The sequence below is a fragment of the Bacillus rossius genome, chromosome 1, assembly GCF_032445375.1.
Source record: "Bacillus rossius redtenbacheri isolate Brsri chromosome 1, Brsri_v3, whole genome shotgun sequence".
Classification (NCBI taxonomy): Eukaryota; Metazoa; Arthropoda; class Insecta; order Phasmatodea; family Bacillidae; genus Bacillus; species Bacillus rossius.
The window spans coordinates 95616995-95641308 of record NC_086330.1 but is presented as its reverse complement, the minus strand read 5'-3'; the positions used below and the strand labels follow the sequence as shown (position 1 = coordinate 95641308).

Sequence of the window (24314 nt, the reverse complement as noted above, 5' to 3'; positions counted from 1 at the left end):
CATATTGGAAATTCGTAATTGTAATGCTAGAGATTCGGGAAAAAGTTCAAAATTCATTAAATAAATTTGTAATCTATATACTGATTGATTAGATCGACTAAGGTCCTTGGTTCGATCCCTGGCCGATACAAAACAACTTTAATTTTAAAAAAGTACCAGAAAAGTGTAAGGTTCGAGAAATAAAACACCTCAAAGTCTTTTACAAACATAATATTTATTACACAATTTCTATCCTACTACAGAATCACTTGCGAAAGCCAACAACAATCTTATAAACATTTAGCCCTGCATAGACGTGCAACGACTACTTCTTAGCTCCAAATGGCTCCCAAAGCTCCAACAGCCTCCAAATGCTTAACACAGCTCCAAATGGCTCCAAATGCTCCAAACGGCTCCAAATGCTCCAAATGTCTCCAGCAGCTCCAAATGCTTGACAGCTCCAAATGCTTCAAAAGGCTCCAAATGCTCCAACAGCTCCAAAAAAAGGCTCCAAATGCTCCAATAGCCTCCAAATGCTTAACACAGCTCCAAATGGCTCCAAATGCTCCAAACGGCCTCCAAATGCTTGACAGCCTCCAAATGCTTAACACAGCTCTAAATGGCTCCAAATGCTCCAAACGGCCTCCAAATGCTTGACAGCTCCAAATGTCTCCAGCAGCTCCAAATGCTCCAACAGCTCCAAAAAAAGGCTCCAAATGCTCCAACAGCCTCCAAATGCTTAACACAGCTCCAAATGGCTCCAAATGCTTGACAGCTCCAAATGCATAACACAGCTCCAAATGGCTCCAAATGCTCCAAACGGCCTCCAAATGCTTGACAGCTCCAAATGTCTCCAGCAGCTCCAAATGCTCCAACAGCTCCAAAAAAAAGGCTCCAAATGCTCCAACAGCCTCCAAATTCTTAACACAGTTCCAAATGGCTCCAAATGCTCCAAACGGCCTCCAAATGCTTGACAGCTCCAAATGTTTCCAGCAGCTCCAAATGCTCCAAATGCTTGACAGCTCCAAATGCTTCAAAAGGCTCCAAATGCTCCAAATGCTCCAAACGGCCTCCAAATGGCTCCAACAGCTCCAACAGCCTCCAAATGCTTGACAGCTCCAAATGTTTCCAGCAGCTCCAAATGCTCCAAATGGCTCCAACAGCCTCCAAATGCTTAACACAGCTCTAAATGGCTCCAACAGCTCCAAAAGACTCCAAAAGCTTCAAAAGGCTCCAATTGCTCCAAGAGCTCCATCTTCAATTGGTTCCAACTGATTCCTATTACTTTTATCGAACTTGGCATGATTACTAACATGTCTTTATCAGTATACATTTTGACTGGCAGTGGTAACGTTTTTTTACACCTTTAAGTTATAAGTTTTATTTAGAAATCAGATTTCGATAAATGATAGCTTCCATCTGGAAAGAAAATATATTAATTTATCTTTAAGTTTATACACATACATTTAATTTAATCCATTATTGTATGTAGCCAGCTTCCCTCAGTTCTTTGAGTATGAAGGATATTTCTTTAATGTTCGAATAGTTTCCTGCACAAAGCGATCCATGTAGTAGTCGTAGCCTGTTAACCAATATGTTAGGATCTTCCCATGAGGTATAATCAATCTCTTCTGCTGCCTTCATCATCCTTGCATGTTTATAATAAATATTATCTCTGGTGTTTATCGTTTTAACACCAACCACAAGGTCACTTTCGTCATCTTGCCAGTGATTATCACAAGCTTGATCAGGATAATTTATTTTATTACGCCGTTTCCATCGTTTTGGTCTCAAACCACCATCACAGTCTTCGCTCTTGCATGCTTTTGGTGCTTCAGTACAGTACTCAATCATGACAGCCTCAGATGTGTCACCACAATCTTCAATCATGCCAGCTTCTGATGTGTCACCACAGTCTTCAATCATGTCAGCACCACAAACTTGATCAGGATAATTTATTTTATTACGTCGTTTCCATCGTTTTGGTCTCAGACTGCCATCACAGTCTTCGATCTTGCCTGCTTTAGGTGTTTCAGTACAGTACTCAATCATGTCAGCCTCAGATGTGTCACCACAATCTTCAATCATGCCCGCCTCAGATGATTCATCAAAGTCTTCGACCTTGTAAGCTTCAGGTGGTTCTCCATCTTTCACATTTTCATGGAGACGACTAGATATTGGAGTAAATATATTTTCATTTCTAATGTGGTTACAACTTCCTTCGTTTGTTTTAAATTTTAAATTATTATCTTGATCTAGATCAGTAATTTTAGCATTAGGTTTTTCGCCTTCGTTCCTCTTCCGCGATGTTGTAGCCCAGTCTTCGTTATCTTTATTCATCTTAATTGTACAGGTCTTGTAATGTCTATCCAAGTAATATCTTCTACCAAAGGATTTCTGACACTGACTGCAATGAAATGGTTTTTGACAAGGACCCAAATTACACTCGCTTCTCTCATGTCGTTTAGCATTCTTTCTCAAGGTAAACACCTTGCTACAGTATCTACAGTGATTACGTTTTGATACAGCAACAAATCCCGTTTCAGGATTCATATTAGTTATTGAGACTATTGCCAGATGCAAACTAAGAGTTTTAAATTAGATATATTACTTAAATAGAATTTTTTAATTATTTCATCAGCGAGAATTAATTTATCTCATTCAAAGGTACTTGTTGCAAGTAGTTCTGCTTTTCAACAACAGATGTCGCCACATGTTACTTGCAGGTAAATAATATTTAGTTATTTTATGCGGGATGCGGGATGCTCACTAGCGATCGCAAAAGAAGGATGGCTTCGCTAGACTCCAAGGAGAAGGAAGTTCGTCCATCCTGTTAGTGCTTCTTAGATTTCTCAGAGATTATTTGACTGAGTAATGATATTTTTTAAATTTCCACCTGATAAAAATATTACAAGTGCTGATTTATTGGCAGAATTTCAATAATTAAATGCGACCTTGAATAAAAAAAATGACATGACTCATTAAGTAAAAAATTCTTCATGCAGAGATCAATTCCTCATCAGTAACCAGAAGCACTCGGAGAAAACCATCAGATGTCTAGTCAGGAATAATCAGAAGCACCCAGAGAAAACCATCAAAATATTGTCAAGAATAATCAGGAGCACACGGAGAAAACTACCATAATATTGTCAAGAATAAACGGGAGCACACGGAGAAATCCACCATAATATTGACAAGAATAATCAGGAGCACACGGAGAAAACCACCGCAAGTTTTCTTTGATATCATAAAATTTCAGGAAAAAAATAATACTAAAAATAAAAATAAATTAATAAAAAATTAAAAAAAAAATAAAATAAAAAAAATACATAAATATATTCTGCTAGCTTGTGAACTTCTCATTGTTGAACAAAGATAGAGTTCTAGTACAAGCCAGAATTTTATGTATTTTTTTTATTTTATTTTTTTTTTAATTTTTTATTAATTTATTTTTATTTTTAGTATTATTTTTTTCCTGAAATTTTATGATATCAAAGAAAACTTGCGGTGGTTTTCTCCGTGTGCTCCTGATTATTCTTGTCAATATTATGGTGGATTTCTCCGTGTGCTCCCGTTTATTCTTGACAATATTATGGTAGTTTTCTCCGTGTGCTCCTGATTATTCTTGACAATATTTTGATGGTTTTCTCTGGGTGCTTCTGATTATTCCTGACTAGACATCTGATGGTTTTCTCCGAGTGCTTCTGGTTACTGATGAGGAATTGATCTCTGCATGAAGAATTTTTTACTTAATGAGTCATGTCATTTTTTTTATTCAAGGTCGCATTTAATTATTGAAATTCTGCCAATAAATCAGCACTTGTAATATTTTTATCAGGTGGAAATTTAAAAAATATCATTACTCAGTCAAATAATCTCTGAGAAATCTAAGAAGCACTAACAGGATGGACGAACTTCCTTCTCCTTGGAGTCTAGCGAAGCCATCCTTCTTTTGCGATCGCTAGTGAGCATCCCGCATCCCGCATAAAATAACTAAATATTATTTACCTGCAAGTAACATGTGGCGACATCTGTTGTTGAAAAGCAGAACTACTTGCAACAAGTACCTTTGAATGAGATAAATTAATTCTCGCTGATGAAATAATTAAAAAATTCTATTTAAGTAATATATCTAATTTAAAACTCTTAGTTTGCATCTGGCAATAGTCTCAATAACTAATATGAATCCTGAAACGGGATTTGTTGCTGTATCAAAACGTAATCACTGTAGATACTGTAGCAAGGTGTTTACCTTGAGAAAGAATGCTAAACGACATGAGAGAAGCGAGTGTAATTTGGGTCCTTGTCAAAAACCATTTCATTGCAGTCAGTGTCAGAAATCCTTTGGTAGAAGATATTACTTGGATAGACATTACAAGACCTGTACAATTAAGATGAATAAAGATAACGAAGACTGGGCTACAACATCGCGGAAGAGGAACGAAGGCGAAAAACCTAATGCTAAAATTACTGATCTAGATCAAGATAATAATTTAAAATTTAAAACAAACGAAGGAAGTTGTAACCACATTAGAAATGAAAATATATTTACTCCAATATCTAGTCGTCTCCATGAAAATGTGAAAGATGGAGAACCACCTGAAGCTTACAAGGTCGAAGACTTTGATGAATCATCTGAGGCGGGCATGATTGAAGATTGTGGTGACACATCTGAGGCTGACATGATTGAGTACTGTACTGAAACACCTAAAGCAGGCAAGATCGAAGACTGTGATGGCAGTCTGAGACCAAAACGATGGAAACGACGTAATAAAATAAATTATCCTGATCAAGTTTGTGGTGCTGACATGATTGAAGACTGTGGTGACACATCAGAAGCTGGCATGATTGAAGATTGTGGTGACACATCTGAGGCTGTCATGATTGAGTACTGTACTGAAGCACCAAAAGCATGCAAGAGCGAAGACTGTGATGGTGGTTTGAGACCAAAACGATGGAAACGGCGTAATAAAATAAATTATCCTGATCAAGCTTGTGATAATCACTGGCAAGATGACGAAAGTGACCTTGTGGTTGGTGTTAAAACGATAAACACCAGAGATAATATTTATTATAAACATGCAAGGATGATGAAGGCAGCAGAAGAGATTGATTATACCTCATGGGAAGATCCTAACATATTGGTTAACAGGCTACGACTACTACATGGATCGCTTTGTGCAGGAAACTATTCGAACATTAAAGAAATATCCTTCATACTCAAAGAACTGAGGGAAGCTGGCTACATACAATAATGGATTAAATTAAATGTATGTGTATAAACTTGAAGATAAATTAATATATTTTCTTTCCAGATGGAAGCTATCATTTATCGAAATCTGATTTCTAAATAAAACTTATAACTTAAAGGTGTAAAAAAACGTTACCACTGCCAGTCAAAATGTATACTGATAAAGACATGTTAGTAATCATGCCAAGTTCGATAAAAGTAATAGGAATCAGTTGGAACCAATTGAAGATGGAGCTCTTGGAGCAATTGGAGCCTTTTGAAGCTTTTGGAGTCTTTTGGAGCTGTTGGAGCCATTTAGAGCTGTGTTAAGCATTTGGAGGCTGTTGGAGCCATTTGGAGCATTTGGAGCTGCTGGAAACATTTGGAGCTGTCAAGCATTTGGAGGCTGTTGGAGCTGTTGGAGCCATTTGGAGGCCGTTTGGAGCATTTGGAGCATTTGGAGCCTTTTGAAGCATTTGGAGCTGTCAAGCATTTGGAGCATTTGGAGCTGCTGGAAACATTTGGAGCTGTCAAGCATTTGGAGGCCGTTTGGAGCATTTGGAGCCATTTGGAACTGTGTTAAGCATTTGGAGGCTGTTGGAGCATTTGGAGCCTTTTTTTTGGAGCTGTTGGAGCATTTGGAGCTGCTGGAGACATTTGGAGCTGTCAAGCATTTGGAGGCCGTTTGGAGCATTTGGAGCCATTTGGAGCTGTGTTATGCATTTGGAGCTGTCAAGCATTTGGAGCCATTTGGAGCTGTGTTAAGCATTTGGAGGCTGTTGGAGCATTTGGAGCCTTTTTTTGGAGCTGTTGGAGCATTTGGAGCTGCTGGAGACATTTGGAGCTGTCAAGCATTTGGAGGCCGTTTGGAGCATTTGGAGCCATTTAGAGCTGTGTTAAGCATTTGGAGGCTGTCAAGCATTTGGAGGCCGTTTGGAGCATTTGGAGCCATTTGGAGCTGTGTTAAGCATTTGGAGGCTATTGGAGCATTTGGAGCCTTTTTTTGGAGCTGTTGGAGCATTTGGAGCCTTTTGAAGCATTTGGAGCTGTCAAGCATTTGGAGCCGTTTGGAGCATTTGGAGCCATTTGGAGCTGTGTTAAGCATTTGGAGGCTGTTGGAGCTTTGGGAGCCATTTGGAGCTAAGAAGTAGTCGTTGCACGTTTATGCAGGGCTAAATGTTTATAAGATTGTTGTTGGCTTTCGCAAGTGATTCTGTAGTAGGATAGAAATTGTGTAATAAATATTATGTTTGTAAAAGACTTTGAGGTGTTTTATTTCTCGAACCTTACACTTTTCTGGTACTTTTTTAAAATTAAAGTTGTTTTGTATCGGCCAGGGATCGAACCAAGGACCTTAGTCGATCTAATCAATCAGTATATAGATTACAAATTTATTTAATGAATTTTGAACTTTTTCCCGAATCTCTAGCATTACAATTACGAATTTCCAATATGGTGGTCTTGGTGTCTGATAGGATGATGGTAGTAGAGGATTTAAAGTCTCTTTAAGAATTTTGAACATGGTTTATTGAAATTATTATTTTTTATATAAAATTAAATGTTTTGCATCATTCGGGGATCGAACCAAGGACTGGAGCGGATCGAATCAATATGTAAGTTAATGAGTGATTTATTTAATGAATTTTGGAATTTTTCCCGAATTTCTAGCTAAATAATTACGGATTTTCAAGATGGCGGCCATATTTCAAGATGGCGGGTGTCACAGCAATAAATGATTACTGCACTCTAGCGGATACGAACTAAACTAACATGGTGTCAGCGCACTCTCGTCGACGATACAATGATGATGATGGCTTCCAGCATCGAAGACAAGATGGCGGACATGACGTCATACTAGGTGACGATATATATGCTTTAAGAAAAGTAGTGGGAGTCAGTCTGCCAAAAGTCACCACGGGAGGAGGATCGGTCGCCATTTTTAATTTTTTTTGGCCTCACCGGGTTCGAACCGAGGACTCCGAACTCCGTGTCGTAAAGATATATTTTTTAAATATTTTTCATTAAAATTTTATTAAATGGATTTTTTTAATAAATTTTAAAATTTTTTTCATTGAAATCGGATAATAAATAAAAAAGTTAAAGATGGCGGCCGTAACGAAAATTGCAACGGTGACGTCATCGTCCAATATGGCGGATAACACAATGCCGGAATTTTCTAGAAAACGAAATGACGTCATCCAAAATGGCGGATCCAAGATGGCTGCCGGGGTCAAGGTCAAAGGTCAAGGTCACATCCTGATAGAGGCTTAACTGAGGCTTGAGTTAAGGATGCTTAAGCCTCTATCAGGACATTTCTAGCCGTTGGGATTTTTGAGGAATAAAACGGGAAATTTTCCCTCGAAATGGGAATTTTTCCCTCGAAAACGGGAAATTTTTTCTTAAAACGGGAATTTTTGAGTCATTTTGAGTCATTTTTGAGGAATTTTGAGGAATTTTTGCCGCCGTGACGTCACAAATCCAAGATGGCGGACACCGGCACCGGCACCACGCGCCAGCGCCAGATCTAGTTCCGGCTATTATATACTACTTTAGTCCTAGTTTTCAATTATCAACTGCATGGCTTATTTTGGTTTTTATCGTAAACATTTATCATTTAAGTTATTGCAGACCAGACGGCTACCAACAGATCCTTTTATCCGTTTATTTTAAGTGAGATCCATTTATATTCATACCGTAGAGTGAATTGTCCTTTAATACACTTCCTGGCATTCCGTAATGGTGTTTCAGTTCTTTGGTATTACTCAAGCCACTGTTTCCCTTGAGAGCAAAGCTCAAGGAATGAACATGGCAGGTGCAGCTCGGAGCGAGCAACGCGGCCGTTAGCTCCCACTGTTTCTCCTGGTGTAGATGTAGGGGTGTTGGCCGGTTGGACAGAGGAACGACTTGAAGAGCCGGTCCCAGGTGCGTGACTTTGTCCCCACCGGCTGCAGCAGGTTGTTCCAGTACGCGTTGGCAGCTGTCCACACACATTCAATAATTACACATTCCAACACTGAAATATGGCCTATATAACTTCACTTCTGTGCATGATAAATTTTGCAACATATGAATTCACATTTCCGTATTTTTTTACAACTTGTGTTTTTCCAAAAAATATATATTCACATGGGAATAGTATGCATAGATCCACAATTTGAATCCCCCTCAGAAGGCATTGCAATCAGATTAATGGGAAATATTGGGTGGTAGAACTTTTAGTAGGTACTTGTCTTGGAAGTGCTAAGATTTTGACACACATATGTTCCTCCCCGTCTTTATTTGATGATAAAATTGTAGATTTGTGTGTTCTCTGGGAGAGAGTTTGGCTTGCGAAGTGTGACAGTGATTGTTAATAAAATGTGTACTGGGCCCAGGCTCAAATAATTATGTCGGGCCTCACACATTATTTAATGTGTAACTCTTCGTAATCATTATGTATTGCATTGCTTGTAAGGTTTCCAATAAATTCTATTAGCAATAGACTTGTGATTTTCATCGAATCAGGGTAAACCCGAGCATTGAAAAAAATCTCGAAACACAACCGGGGTCCCACTGGTACCCTCCCTCTTTCCAGTGCCCATCCTACTTAATGGTCTTGGGACCATGGGGGTCAGTGGCGCAGCGAGGGGGGAGGCCCAGCCCCCCCCCCCCCCCAAAGGAAAAAAAAAGTCGGTGAATTCACTAGCTAAAAACACTGGCCAATGCAACGTGTAAAACTCTTGAAGTAGATGTCTGGAAGGTCGGTAAAGCTAAGCTACGATTCACCCAAACAAAGGGCAGAGGCTTCCCTCCCCGCACAGAGAGGGCTCAAGGTCGGGTATTCAGGCTGAAAACCCCCATTACTCATGGCCGTAAAACGCCTTCCTCAGCCGACCAGGGCGACACCCGTTTGGTCCTTACAACAATGCAGCTAGCAGCAGTCAAGTTCTAGCATTCTGTTCGGAAAGACTGTTCAATCCTGTGCAGTGTGTAATGCGTATGGTTAAGAATTTGTGAGTTGTGAGTTCGCAATCCAATGAAAATCGCAGGAAACCACCGAAACGTTTCACTGGGCCAGCATATGTTTTTGAAGCAACAACCGTTGATCAATATTTCCGCATAGAGTTCTTCATGATGGTCGATTCTGCTGTTAATGGGCTGCATTGCCGGTTCAACCAAGAAGGCATAAAGAAAATGCAGAAGCTGGAAGACTGTTTGCTCAAGGGAGAAATTTGTGACGAGCTAGCAAGTTATCCAGAAGTGAATTCTCAGTTACTGAAGACTGAAGTTGAACTATTTTTGAAGAAGCATAATCCAAAATCTGTTAAGGATGTATCAAAAATACTACTGAACTCTATGCTAGAAGTTAGGCAGCTGTTTTCAAATATAGAAGTGGTTTTGAGATTGCTGCTTGTTGTACCCAGCTCTTCTTGTTTAGCTGAAAGAAGTTTCAGCTCTCTACGAAGGCTTAAAACTTTTCTCAGGTAGGTATGTTTGATTTTTAGTGAAACCTCAAAACAATTATTTGGCTTTAATAAATATTGTGATTTAAACGTCATCACGTCTCAATTTATAAGTAAGAATGAGAGACGGGGACATGTGTTTGGTAAACGATAACGAGCTACAGGCAGTCGGGCACTAGTACAGCAGAAAGACTTTAATACAAAAAAAATGTGCAGTGTTATTTAAGGTATCGAATAGTGATGTGTGCTGGAGATTTTAAATGTGTAAGGCTAATCAGTCAAAGTAGTCGTGACATAAGATGTAGCCTATTATGGGGACAAGAAGGCTAAGTTTATGAATTATAAACAATTTTTTTTAATGTTTCCAAGTGTACATGTTTTTTGATTTAAATTGAAAATATCGTAAATGAATAAGTTTTAGTAAATAATTTATAAAAATATCATTATGATTGTAAAATAATACTATTTAATTCCATTCGAGTAAAAAAAAGAGAGCTTGTGCCCTCCCTGCCTTCTGCCCAACTTTATTTGTAAATTCTTCACTCATCAAATTTTATCTTCAGGAAACAATAATAATTTTAACATGGATGTATCCAATGGTTAGATACAAAAACTTCTTAAAAAGCGCTATTTTGCACTTTAAAAATCAAAATTTTCCGTTGGAGGACCCCCGGACTCCCCGTCTTAGTAGGAGGGGAATGGGTTTACATGACATCAAAATCATTATTTGTCCCCCCCAACTTTATGAACACAGCTACGCCAATGCGGCTATGATTTATTTTGTCGTCCAATTGACTTGACTTGAACTTGAACAAAGACAGCACTCCTCGGTGCGACTGACACTCACCCCTGGCTTGCGCCTTCTGGCTTAAGTGGAAGCAGTCTATGGCCAGGTAGGAGAAGTCCGTCATGCCATCACGCTCCGGCAAGGCGAGCTGCTCCATGAACGGCTGCAGCACCACTGCAAAGTCCTCTTTCCCTTCGTACCTGCTGGAGTTCACCTGTCGCAGGGAGAAGCTGTGTCATCACCTGGATGGTAGTTCCCGTTAGTGTTGCCGCTAACAGGTTAATAATGAGAAACAGTAACGTGTTCGTAATGTCATTCACAAGGGAAAAAAAAATATAAAGGCATGTATCTCGTAACTCCTTAGTTTTAATTTTCATTTCGATTTGACATCGTCCGGGCCTGCGGCCCCTTTTTAAGTCCGATATGCCACCGCCCAAACACCACTCACCCTCCATTCAAACCTCCCGCCTACCCGTGCGTACGTGTGCGTGCGTGTGTGTTCGCCCGGCAAGAGGGCGCTGTCGAGTCAGTGCGCCGCACCCCTAAAACATAAGTAAATATAATTATGTTATTTGTTTTTATATTCCCTAAGTGCAACGTGACGGCAGATCGGCCGGGAGGGTTTTATGTTCTTTTAATTAAAATAAGGTAACAAAATAGAATAGCGTTTCCGGACATTCCCGAGGAAACCTGAAGCCAGACAATAATTAAATTTAAATCTTAATAATTATAATTTGTACAATCTTTTATCTTTATTCAAAAATTGTCACGTAATTTTTAAATAATTCTTGTCATGTTAATTTAGTTTCCCGTGGCACGAATTCGCAAATATCTTTAACGGCAATTGTTTCGGCGGGAGGACGCCATGTTAGTCGAGTCGAGCATGATCTCAGCCCAGTCTTCCGCCATCAACGACCGAGAGTAGACGCGCCAGCACTCCGGGGACCTCACCGCTTGTTTCACCGCCAAGTAATTCTGTTTCAATTTAATTCCGTATAAATCGTTTTCTTTTCGTCCTCGGAGCTACTCTCGGTCGGGGGACTGCATAAATAATTGTCTTACGACCAGCAACGGTCTTTTCTCTTTTGTACTAAGTAATGTGAGATGTGACCACGTGGAGGTCCTCACACCTAAACCGATTCGTGCCGCGGGCGTTTTAAACAGTTTTCAATCGTGTACGTCAATCGTGTACGTGTATAAGTTGCATTCACCGAATAAATCAGGTGTGTTAATCAAATGTATTATTTTGTTATTTAAATCTGTTCGACCACGTGGAGTGTGACGGTGTGTGGGATGCTTGAGAGCCCACTGCGTAGATAATAGCGTGCCCGACGCTGAGAGCGGGCAGGGATTCATGCTAGGTGTATTCAGGGGGGAATTAAAATCACGTCTCACATGGGCGACGTCACGACCCTGGGAAAGAGTCTCACATAGGTCCGTGCCCGTTGCACGGTGGCGCCCTTAAAACCCGAGCACGCATTACAATTCAATCAGTAAATATCAGAGACTACGGCCCCCGCAACGAGTGCACCCGTAACAGATTGTTAGTAATAAATCCAACCCAAAGGCAATATAACCACACACTCACACTGGTTACTGTAAAATAATTCCTTCATGAACATTTTATGTTAAGTAAAGGATAGAAATTACTACTTAGAAGACTACTAACTTGTAAATAATACTTACGCAAACCTATATGTTGAGAATCCAAACTAAACGAGAAAAGTTTATTAAGTTGGGAAATACAAAGTTTGCTAATTCACTTTTCAATCTATCTGAATAAAGCATTTGCTAAAATGAAAATTGTGTTCCATAGCAATTGGTAATTCTCGCTTTTAAGGCTTGGGGAAGACATTCAGAGAAACTTAAAGGGAAACCTGATAGTAAGTGTATTTATGAGGTTTGCTATTTAGCCAAACTATTTTGAAAAAAACACTTTCGGGCTCCTAGGAACCGGTGTGTATGTGTTAGCAATTATTATTTTAATCTTGTTTAGCTTTTGATCCATGTTCATGTGGGATACTTGAAGTAAAAAGAGGTGGCATGTACTCACCACTTGGTACTGCACCTGCCTAAACTGCTTCATGGTCTGCGCGAACTCCTTCTTGCGGCTCAGGAAGTTCTTCCCCAGCAGGCAGGGGCAGGCAATTTGGTTGCGCAGCTCGCACTGGAGTGCTTTTCCCTTGACGCCCACGAAGCTGGACAGGTCTGGGACAGAGGGAGGGGTGCGCGTCAGTCGGGGGTGGAGGCAGGCTTTACGTCACACCACCTCCCAGATCACAGGCGGGCCCGAACCACTTGGCACACCTGGAGCTTTGGGTTCGAACCCACGACCCTCTCCACATGACTCCCGAGAATCCCGTAGTTCATGGGAAACTTCGATTTATCAGTTCTTGAGCCGTAAACAGGTTTTATGTTGTTTTATTACATATGTCACCCATTTGTTAGCATGCAACAGGGCCATCGAGAGAAACCATGAGCGTTGGAGGAAGGGGGGGGGGGGGGGGGCAAATAATTGTCGGGAATGCTCCCTGTTATTTAATGTAAAACTAGTGATGGGGATTTAATTACAATTTTATCGAATTCGAATCTCGAATTTGAAACCCAAAGAGTAGACTCATTGGGGTCAAGTGTGCGCACTTTGGTAAATAAGGGCTCACTGCGCATAAAATAAAAGTGTTAGGTATATACAAGTAAGGCTCTGAGACAAACCATTTAAAAAACCTGTAAATGGAAATAAAAACAAAAAGAAAAATCTAAGTAGTTTTTTTCTGTAAATATTTAGTTACATAAAATACATTAAACAAAAAACAACGAATGAAAACACCAAATACAGTTTTTTACGGAACAAAGATATCCAACTACCGCACGCCACAGTGACAAGTTGCGACTAGTTGGCCACTCTGGCGCTTCCGTTCGACCCAAACAAACCCCTCTCCCCCGCTTTGGTCCACATTCTTGAGATACGCGCACTGCGCTCAGTTACCCCGAATGACTCTACCTCGAATATACCCCTCGAATCCCAATTAAGTCTCAAGGGTCCAAAATAAAATCATGTACAAGTAATGAAAAACATCAACTATGCTGTTGAAACATTTAACAATTTAAATGGTTTACTCATCAACTTATTTTTCAGAACCAATACATACTGTAATTTTATTTCTATAATTACATGTTTAAAAAAATATTTTGGGGAATGGTAACAGGATAGGTATAAAAATATATATAACCTAGTGAATTTCAGACATTTTCAGTGTTGAATTTTGTAATTTACTTCATTTCCTATAATATTTTTTTTTGAATATACTTATGTTTGATGGTGTTTTAGGATTTTATCGACCCATCCCTAGTAAACATACAAGATTGTGATTTGAGTTTGGTTTGCGGGGCAGTGCTGCAGCTGCACGACTGTGAGATGGCGGGAACTACTTTGGAAGCACTTTCAGCCTCAGTGAAAACTTTCCAAACCCCACAAATAACCTAAAGAATGTAAATGTTGCTGTGGCAATTTCTGTAAACTTGAGCTGTTTGTGTCTTATTACTTGTATGATTTACCTACGAATTATATTGGCAATTAGCAATAGACTTGTAACTGTCGTCCTTCAATGTAAACCCTAGCATTAAATGTAATCCCTCCACCGAACCGGGCCTTGGGCATTCTGAACCTCTTGCTGGATGGCCCTGGTCTGAAGTTCATAACTGTCATGGTGGTCAGTGGCGTCCCTGGACCATCTACATTTGCAAATCCCTAATATTTTGGAGAGTGGGTTTACCCTTGGGGGTTGGATTAGTCCTCAGAGGAAACGGAGCTCTCGGAAAAATTCGGAAAATAAACTCTTTAAACTCTTTTCTAATTTCTTTATATCTTAAAATTTCAAACATGAATCACAATTAAGATTACTTTGACGTTATTAAAACCAACATATATACATATATATGTCTACCTAATACAATGGATATGGTTCTACAATTTTATGGCAAGCCTTTTATTCACATGCAGGTCGGTATAGTAATGCAGCTAGCACGTGGCCCTGCTAGTCGCGGAACCCTGGAGCTCCTGAAGATGGCATGAGCCGAGGTCAAGAGTTGTCACGGCAAAGATACGGCCACGTGCTTCACAAATCAAGGTTTAAAATAATTCTTGGAACTGTTTCACGTTTGGAGATGGTATGTGACACGTGAGTGGGTCTCGTAGAGATGTGGCAAGCTGCACTTATTCTGGCATCACGTTGTTCAGACAGCTGTGTCTCCAGATGTCTCGAGCATGGGCGACAGTGTAGGCTGTGCTGTCGCAGCACTGTTCTTCACCCTGAGCTGGAGATATGAGCACTGATCTGAGCCTCGGGAAATGAGACGAGCATAGCGTGAATGTAAAGGTAGAGCTAGTTATGTTACTCCATATTGCACCAATATAGTATATCACTGATCTTGTACATGTAGGTTATAAGAAGTATTTTTTTTTTCTTTAATTATTTTAATTCACTTGTAAACTGCCATAAGCTACGTAAATATTGTGAAATTAATACATAAATGTAATCTCTTATACTTCATTTTAATTTGAGGGAAAATCTATCCTTTAAACCCCCCCCCCCCCCCCCATCCTCCTCCAATCACCCAAGTGGTTATTCTCCTAAATAAAATTTCTCCATGTTGATCTAGTAGCTTTGATACACTAGATAAAGATATTCTCGTAGTTTTTTTTTTTTTTTTACTGCGAATGGGTGGCACCTGGCCATACAAGCTAATGGCGTGCACTTTTATTTCCCCCCCCCCCCCTTCCCAAACTAATATTTGGTGAGATTTGTTTGAATAAATTTGCGTAGTAAATAACAGCTCAGAAGAGTTTCAGGAGTGTAACTCAAGGAGACTGCAGACAAGCAGCAAGCTTGCGCACACCAACCAGGCGAAGGGATGACTGCGACGAAGCTGCGAGGCAGGTTGTCTCGCAGGTAGTCCAAGGTCATCTCCAGGTCCGCTCTGTGGTTCTTCAGCACTTCCGAAGCCTTGAAGTTGCATATTTCGTAGCAGAAGTCGTTCGACCCCATGAAAATTGTAACCAACTGCAAAACCAAAAACGTTTGTGGTAACTAAAGAGCATTAAACATGTTTCAGATGGAAAATAATGTATGCAGTCTTAACGAGGTGTAAGAGGAATGTTGAGGGATACAAATACTCTTGATTATTTATGATACATCGTTTCAATACCTGACTTAAATATTCGCTATGTAGTCCCTGTCATTAACAATCCAAGTCCATAGTTTTGTATCAATAATGCCTAAAGTAATCACATCACAGTGATATTCCTTTCGCATAACCATTACACACTCATTTCCTGGGTACTTGTTAGCTACTACATTTAGGCACAGTTGTAAAACACAACTCAAATGTGTGTCAAGAGTTTCTAGACAGATTATGACAAGCCTGATATATCGCTATGTACTATTTTCATGTTACAAAGAATATTGAAAAGTTAATGTTGTACAAGCCAAGTGGTAAGTGACTTCGCCACATTTTGCAGCATATAGCAGTTTTGGATGGAAGTCAGTGAGCACCAGCAATTATAAGAAATAAAAGCATTTTAAGGTGATACTTCTCTGAAGAGCTCTTCATTTCAGTAACGCAAGTACAAAAATGACTACACACCCTTTTATTTAATTTATTAAAATTACTGTTCTTCATATTCTTTTATATTTTTGACGGTGAACTGAAATAGAAGTCAGTGATCAGTTATGGGTAGAACAAGCGAGGTGCTGATGGTGGTAGTGTGTTATTACTGTCAGGAAAGAAGTTGTTAATACAGCGTAAACTGTAGGTACTTCTTTCAATTTTATATCACCTGTTATGTGTAAAATGTTGTCACTTAGTGACAGAGATATTTAATAGGTGCATCACGCATGCGGATGTATTATTGTGTAATCTGTGAGCTGTATTAACTGTCAGTATGTAACTTCTTGTGTAGTTTTGTCTACTACCTAAACTAATTGCAGTATTCTGGAATTTATGTTACTGATACAGCAACTGTGATTACCTGATTACAAGAGATTGTGATTTATTGCAAACATGTTTTGCACAAATACAATTTACAAAACAATGTACTTTTCTGCTAATGTGTTTGGAAGAAAAATGTTTAATGTGACGCAGGGATGGATATTTGCGGGTGGAAGCACATGATGGGGTGATAAATTTGTTGGAAATTACAAAAGTTTGAAATAATATGCGAATATAAAAATTATATTAATGCAGTATCTACAAATATTTTGATTTTACTCATTAGGTACCTATCAATAATCATGTATTCAATTGCAATCTTTATTACTAAGTATTCATGCGTATTGATTACTTATTATAGAAATCAACCTTTGAAAAAATTCTTTGAGCGCATGGTGGCCACCTAACTGGGAAAACGAGGAAATAACGAATCTGCCGTGAACGTTTTTTGGTGCCAGAAAATGTGTGAGATTTCCTTGCATTTTTAAGTCATCGGGAATTATCTATCTAGCAAGTTTTTTAAATAGCTTAGTTGAAAAACTACACACCATGGCTACAAACTACAACACTTACATCAGTTTGAGCGCCGCATTGGACGAGATAAGACATGCAGCTGTCGCAATGTGTCGTCTTTTGTTAAGCGTCTTGTTTTCCATCCTCCAGGCGTCACACGGTAACGACTGCAGACGCAACACAATTGTTTAAAAACGCAATTTAAAAAAAAAAAGGCACATAGTGACATGTTATTCAACGCTTAAAAAACTGGAGGTACTAGATTGATGGAAAACCATTAAAAGTCATACACGGAAGACTTTTATTAATTTCGGTATTCGGTGTTGCTCTCTTCTTTCTTGTATTTCTGAAACATGTGCCAGACTTTTAGCCTGGCATGTCTTTTAGTGGGAGTGAGCCATAAAGTTCCGTCTACAACAATCCGAACATGTGACTAACACGTGTGTGCAAACCAGGATTAAATATAGACTTCTTGCAAACAGGATTCCTGCCGCTTCTGTGAATGAGGCATGTTGTGCTAGGTGTGGGAGAAAATGAATTTATTGTAGCCCACTATGCGGGTTACAATAATCCTTCCAAATAAAGCTCTCTGTAATTTTATGTAGCTCAGCTGATGTCATTTTCACATTCTGTCTTCACTATTTTTTTTATTTATTAAAATCCTGGAAGGGATAGGTTCGGACCCACGGAACTCCCCCTTGGCTAAGTCCATGATCTTCTACATGTTACACAGAACAACAATTGCTCTAGGAAACAATGTTCCTCAAAGTTTTAAACATACTACGTATTTTAAAAATCAAATATATATTTAGGTAAATGCTACGGCTTTGCACGACAAATACAATAGGCACATTGCTCTGGTATTGTGGAGGCGTGTTAGAAAGCAACCTTCCAGTCGGCAGCCAGGTCCACCCTGCGGTCGGACGACATGCGGCGCACGAGCTCCCGCGCCTGTCGCAGCATGTCCCTGCTCTCGGCGCCGCGCTCCGCCACGTTGAGCTGCGACTGCTCCGCGCTGTCCTCGGCCAGGCTCCACGAGTCCCGGGTGGAGTAGCCCACCAGCCGCGGGTTGAACTCCTTCAGGATGTTGGGCAGCGTCAGGAAGCGTCGCCACGTCGACTGACCGCCTGCACTCTCGAGCGAGGGGTCGCAACTCAACGGGCGGAATATGAGCGGTTGTGAAATGCCAACATCAAAATATGGTTTTCAATGTGAGGAAAACATTGAAATTTCTTAAACATAATAACATAAATAAAATAAAGTTAATTTACGAACGTTCTTGGTTCAGAATTTATGGAATGATGTATTAACGGGGTGGCGTATTGAGTACAATGATAAAATATTAATCTTTGTAATATTTTTTTTACCAATTTTAAATGATTTTGGCGTCAATGAAATAGGCATGGCTGGAAAGCAAAATCTGTAATAGAAACTAAGTTATGATTTTCAGCGCTCAAAATTTGTGGCTACACAGTTTTCGTTATTTGAAACAAAAAATAAAACCTTTTTAACATAATGTTTTGGTTATTTCGTATCGGCCAACAAATTTGCTGTTGACAAAAAAAAGTTTGAAATAAAAGGCGAACAGGAAAAAATAATACAATATCTACTAATATTTAGATATTACTCATTATCAATGATCGTGTAGTAAACGGCGATCTTTTATTACCTACTCAGTTTGTAGTGAGTTTGCGCGGCATGCTTGCGTACATGCAGTGAAAATAAACGTACGTTCACGGGGCCGGATAAAATATTACTTAAATAGTTTTACATATAAACTACACGGATGCAGAACAAATTATGTTTGGCTGTTTTTGGGGTGATGGGTTAAGGAAAGCCTAGATCCGTCCTTACTCGGTGTTGCTAAGTTGGGTTGCCATTCAGTACACATATCCATACATGGAAAAGTCATTGAGAAAGTCACAAAATACACTTAGAAATAAATAAATGATAACCACTTCAAGCCTATTTTTATTTATCAACATAATCTCCACTAATATTTATGCATTTATCCCACTGATACGATATTAGCTACTTAAAATTCTCCGGACGACTGTCTCAGCCACTTTGGGACACGTTGCTGTTCTATCGTACGATCCTGGAGCTCCGCCGTCATTATGAATCTGAATGATTCATGCGTGCGAATGCTACCAAGTCAATATGAAATTAATGTCATGCAGCTGAATGATGCTGCCATCTGTTAATATTCTTGAGAGTACTTGATTCTACTTTAAGATAAATCATATCAATTTGTGACTTACTTTATGACTTTCCCTCGTATGACGCCATTTCAGGCATACTAACATTTGTTTATCATTATTTTTCAAAATTCCTTCAGGCAAAGCTTGAGATGGTTCCATCGAAAGACAGGTTTCAAACCCTGCTTCCTCACCCCCCCCCCCCCTCTTCCAAATTACGTCTCCCTCGCATGTGACCTTACTCTCGAGGACATGTCAAGCTTCGTCAAATAATCACTTCCCCCCCCCCCCTTTAACATTTATTTGAAATTACAGTTTCTTCAGTGCCAGCAGGTTTAATTTAAAGAGAAAACATGCAGAATCCAGCTTATCTCGAGGCCAGCTAAGTGGTTTCCAGCCAGTCTGGAAAATGTACGAGGAGGGGTGGAGTGTCGAATGAATGAGGTAAGGGGAAAACCTGGAGAAAAACCCACGGTACTAACTGCCACGTCTTCTTTGTATGGAAAAATACCAACCTAGCTATAACTGAATCCAGATCACCTTGTAGAGAGGCGAGCGGTTTACGGCACTCCTAACAGAAGAGAACCTGTTTCGGCAAATTTTCCCCTTGATGACCGTGAATGATACCAGCTGTATCCAGAAAAGCAACTTCAGTGCTTGTAAACGATATATTTCAGTATCTTTTGGCAAATATATATAAATATATATATATATTTGCACGTACTAATTGTTACATTAAGTCGGATATTTTCCTTTTAATTAATGTATGTTTGTGCCTGATTAAGGGGGAACAGATGCTAGTTCACGAAATGTTGCAACTGTTATGTCATAGGAAACGAATTGTGTTTGTATTGTCGTTGTGTTGTCCACAATATATGTTTCTCTTCATCGCTGTGTTCGTATATTTGCAGCATTGTCCAGGTTCTGTTGTCTACCTGCATTTACTGTTATTGCTGAAACTGTCTCGTCGTTGTTAGCCTACTGTGTTCGTCAGCGTTGTTATTATTTCATGATTAAATTTATTTCTGTGCTGCCGTCGTAGCGTTGTCTATAATACCTGTTTAGGTTCATAGTTGGGTTTATATGTTTGACATAGCTGATTTTGTCGTGTTCTCTGTGGGTTTATGTTTTCATTTGTAATTCTTTGTTTGCGTTCTTGAATTTTTTTCCATTTTTTTTTTTTTTTGCAAAACTGCAATGGCGTATGTCCAAGAAATTGTATTAAATGAAAATTTTCCATTGCATCATTCATTAAAAAAAAAAGTAATTTCCTACTCGACCTGGTGCCGCATACAGAGAAAAAGGTTTGTTTTATTTAACAAATATTTGTTTGTATATGGTGAAACAAATATTTACGTGCTGTATCAAAATATTTACGTGCTGTAACAAAATATTTGGATAGCTTGACCAAACTTGTTGAGTAACAAAATTTATTAGATTCACCTAACCAACGGTATAGTTCAGTTAGCAAAATCATTTTGTTGGGTCGACAAAATCTTTCCTTCTACAAATTATTTGTTTGAATAAATTAAATATATTTATTTCGCCATACACAAACAAATCTTTTGTTGAGGCAAACAAACCTTTCTCTCGGGGGCGCACCAACGCTTGAATGACGTGGCCGAGCAAGTCCGACATGGACATCAAGTACACAACGAAATACGTTCATGTTAGTGCCGGGGGCCCGAGATGGTCGTATGATCAGATGACGCGCTGTCCATCAGTAGTATCAGAGTTCGATTCCCTGCAGATCAACGCCGAATTTTCCGCAAATGGGAAACTTGATGGACAGTCATTAACCTGCGTGTTTTCTCTGGGTGCTCCTTTCGTCCGTCACCGCTTCACGCCACTCCTCATCGGCGGAGTCACGATTGTTTCCCGGATTCAAAGATTGAAGACGTAGACAGTTGATAGGCCAATAAATTATGTTCGTGATTTAAAAAATATATATATATATATTAAAATGTGTGTCGTAGTTATTTATATTTTAGGCAGTTTTTCTTCAAAATTTTAAAATCACCACCCTTTGCCAAATTATTAGATACTGTGTCTACAAATTTTTGTTACGCAATCATTAATACCCTTATATTGATAACTCAAAATTTAAAATACTATACTTTGGGGAGGGGGAGGGAAGTAGGGAGAGAAAGAGAGAAAGAGAGGGAAGAGAGAGAGAGTGAATTCTTTGCACGTTTTATGTGGCAAAAAATTTTTACTCTGGTAAATTAGCACGTTACTCGCTTAAATGGATAACTTTTTCAAGTAACTAGTTAATTTAGCAGAGTACATTTGTTACAGTATGAAGTCAAAGTTGCCCGATTAAAACCTGTTTGCCGTATAAAACATGTAAATAATTCCTCCCCCCCCCCCATAAAAAAAACTAGCTTGTTTGATTGTATTTAGAATTTTTATAACAGTAAGGTGATTCATGATTTCTAACAAAAATTTGTAGTCACAGTAGTGTAAGGTGTGGATTTTTAAACTTTTAAAGAAATGCATACAACTCAAAAACTACGACATTGTTAAATTTTATTTTATTTTAATGTATTCATAACTGTATATAACTGTCCTATCAGCTGTCCTTGGCTTGACGTCGAGTCCTATATGAAGGCAAGTTGAGTCTGGCCTGGAATAATGAATCCGCGAAATAACATGTGCTATACTCGTCGGTCTCTAATGACTTGCACGTTCAGACACTCTACTGGTCCATTTAGAGGGCAATATATTTAATGTTTTTACTTCCATAATTTAATGTTTATGCTTTTTTTCAGAATAAATTACGTATATAAACATCGTTAGTTGTTTATAAAATATGTTGCAAATTTAATATGTATTTACTACATAGTTTTTATAAACTTAAAAGCCAATAATTATTTCAACCCTAGCATGAACTAAGGGCATATAATTGTGTTGTATACAGTTTTATCTTAATATTTTGTGTAAATTCTTCGTCGTGTATTACTTAACGTTCTCTAAATAGTATATAACAAAGTTACTATCCGCGTCTGTCTGTCTGTTCGCATACTACTTCTAATTTACACAATATATTTTGATGTGGTTTTCTCCATCATTTAGAGAATTTATTCCGGAAGTTTCATGTGTATAGTACACTCATATAAAAATTTAAGAATAGCAAATAAATCTCAATGTTTTGTTATAAAGCCGTAAAAATACGCTTTTAGGAGGCTTACGTGGCCTACGCTGTCTTAAACATAACTAATAAATCAAATAAATGTATTACAGAATTGAAGGCCTAAAAAGGAATATATTTTAGTGTTGAGTGCTCTTCACAGCTATTTGTATCTCTTTCGCGTGTGACTTCTAAACAAAATCTGTTTGTGTTTTCTCATGAGAAAAAAAAAGTTTGTATACTTGTGTACGTGCGTTAGAAGTTATACTTATTTTTGAATTAAGACACAGAACAAATTTAAAATTTACTGTAACAAAAATTAATTATATAAATACTTAGTATTCAATATTAATATAAACATGTTTATAAAAATAATTATTTAATAGAGTAAAATAATAGAAATAAATTTGTATTATTAATGAAAATCATTGGAGCAGCTACGTCAACTATCGAATCATTCAATTAGCAGACTAAAAGGTTAAACTATATTATAATGAAGTGTCTACAATAAAAACGAAAAAGTCTTGAAAAAAAATACTAAACCCCGGCTTGAACCTGATATTGACCAGGAATATTATTAAAATGCTTCCCACGTTGTTAAAATTCATTAAAAAGTTAATACTATATAATTTCCGCACACGTTAGATGACTATAAAATATTAAGTATTAAAGGAAAATTGCGCTATTATAAAATTTTACTATCAATACCTATGCGAATTCAAGGACATTTATTTCCTGACAAGCATAATTAATTTAATATTACTTAGAGTAAAAATAGAAGATATAGGCCTACCTAGTATGAAATAATAACTCCAAGGGACTGAGCTCTGTATCGAATAACATTATAGCAATAATAGAAACAAATAAAATGTTTTAATATTATTTGCTTAAAGCACATTTGTATAATTCAATAATCTGTAAATTAAAAAAAAAACTAAAATTAGTTACCACTGCCAAGATTTGAATCACTTTACGATGACTTAGTAACCACACGTTATAACCACTGCGCTACGAAACCTAGCAGAATAATAAAAGGAGAATATGTTATATAGTGGTTATAATACCAGTATCCTTAGAATTTTTAAAACTTGAAATTACTCATTACTATGACTATTTTTGTTTACCAAATATATTCCAGGGTAGTTTTACTATCATAAAGTTTCATTTGGCACACCAATACGTTTGGTATGTCACCTAACTTTTATGAAAGTGACAAATTGGTTTATGTTCAAACACGTAGGTCTGCCATCTTCCTGTGAAAATTTCGTTGCATGATGCGCGCGCTTCGTAAAAATTCACTCTTATTGTTTTTCTATAATGTGCCTAAATAAGTATAACTTCAAGTTTTGGTTTTCCCAAACCCTGAAAAAAACTCAAATTGAAATATTTGTGGAAACCAGATTCATTTGTTTAATAATGATATACAAAAAGTTAAGTAATACAAGACAAAGGCGATTATTTTAAGACTAGTATATACAACACGATTACAAGCTCGTAGTTTATGCTATGTTTGACAAAAAAAATTGGCCTTTAGTTTCTTAAAAACCATTAGATAAATACGTAGGTACATATTAAATTTATGAAACATTTTATAGACAATAGTTATATTACGAATTGATTTAAAATAATGAGAAAACACACGGGACAGGTTGTGCACATAGAAGGAAAATTAATATACAGTGTAAACTCTTTATAACGTCACTCGATTTAACGACAAACTCCTTAAAACGACGAAATTGCTTGACTTTGGTTGGTTTACCTTGTTTTCTGTACAATAATACACTCTACAGTAAACTCCCTATTATCCGCGCATGCTACGAAAAAATAAAGTACATATGTAAATCTGTATTTTATTACAAGTGAGCCCATTTGAACTCTGACGAGTGTATTGTGTGCAGTATACAGTAAAACACCACAGGCGAGCCCAGTGCGAATGCGCAGACGACTCACGAAGCGGCTTTGCAACACATCGTCGGACTGCTTCACTATTTAGAGGAACAAGCCGACGATGCGCAGTTGACTGAAAAACTTATGTTGCGGAAATTCA

General features: G+C 38.2%; 1 protein-coding gene across 1 annotated transcript in view; it reads right to left on the bottom strand.

Annotated features, from left to right (window-relative positions):
- Positions 1-7859: 7859 nt before the first annotated feature.
- The window catches only part of LOC134540418 (phospholipase B1, membrane-associated-like), a 50269-nt gene continuing 33814 nt past the window's right edge, over positions 7860-24314 (bottom strand). Inside the window, exons 4-8 of the mRNA XM_063383151.1 lie at positions 17828-18066; positions 15339-15498; positions 12492-12646; positions 10499-10652; positions 7860-8186 (exon numbers count right to left, since the gene is read on the bottom strand). Of these exons, the coding sequence (XP_063239221.1) occupies positions 8050-8186; positions 10499-10652; positions 12492-12646; positions 15339-15498; positions 17828-18066 (845 nt within the window). The 3' untranslated portion in view covers positions 7860-8049. The remainder of the gene's footprint in view (positions 8187-10498; positions 10653-12491; positions 12647-15338; positions 15499-17827; positions 18067-24314) is intronic.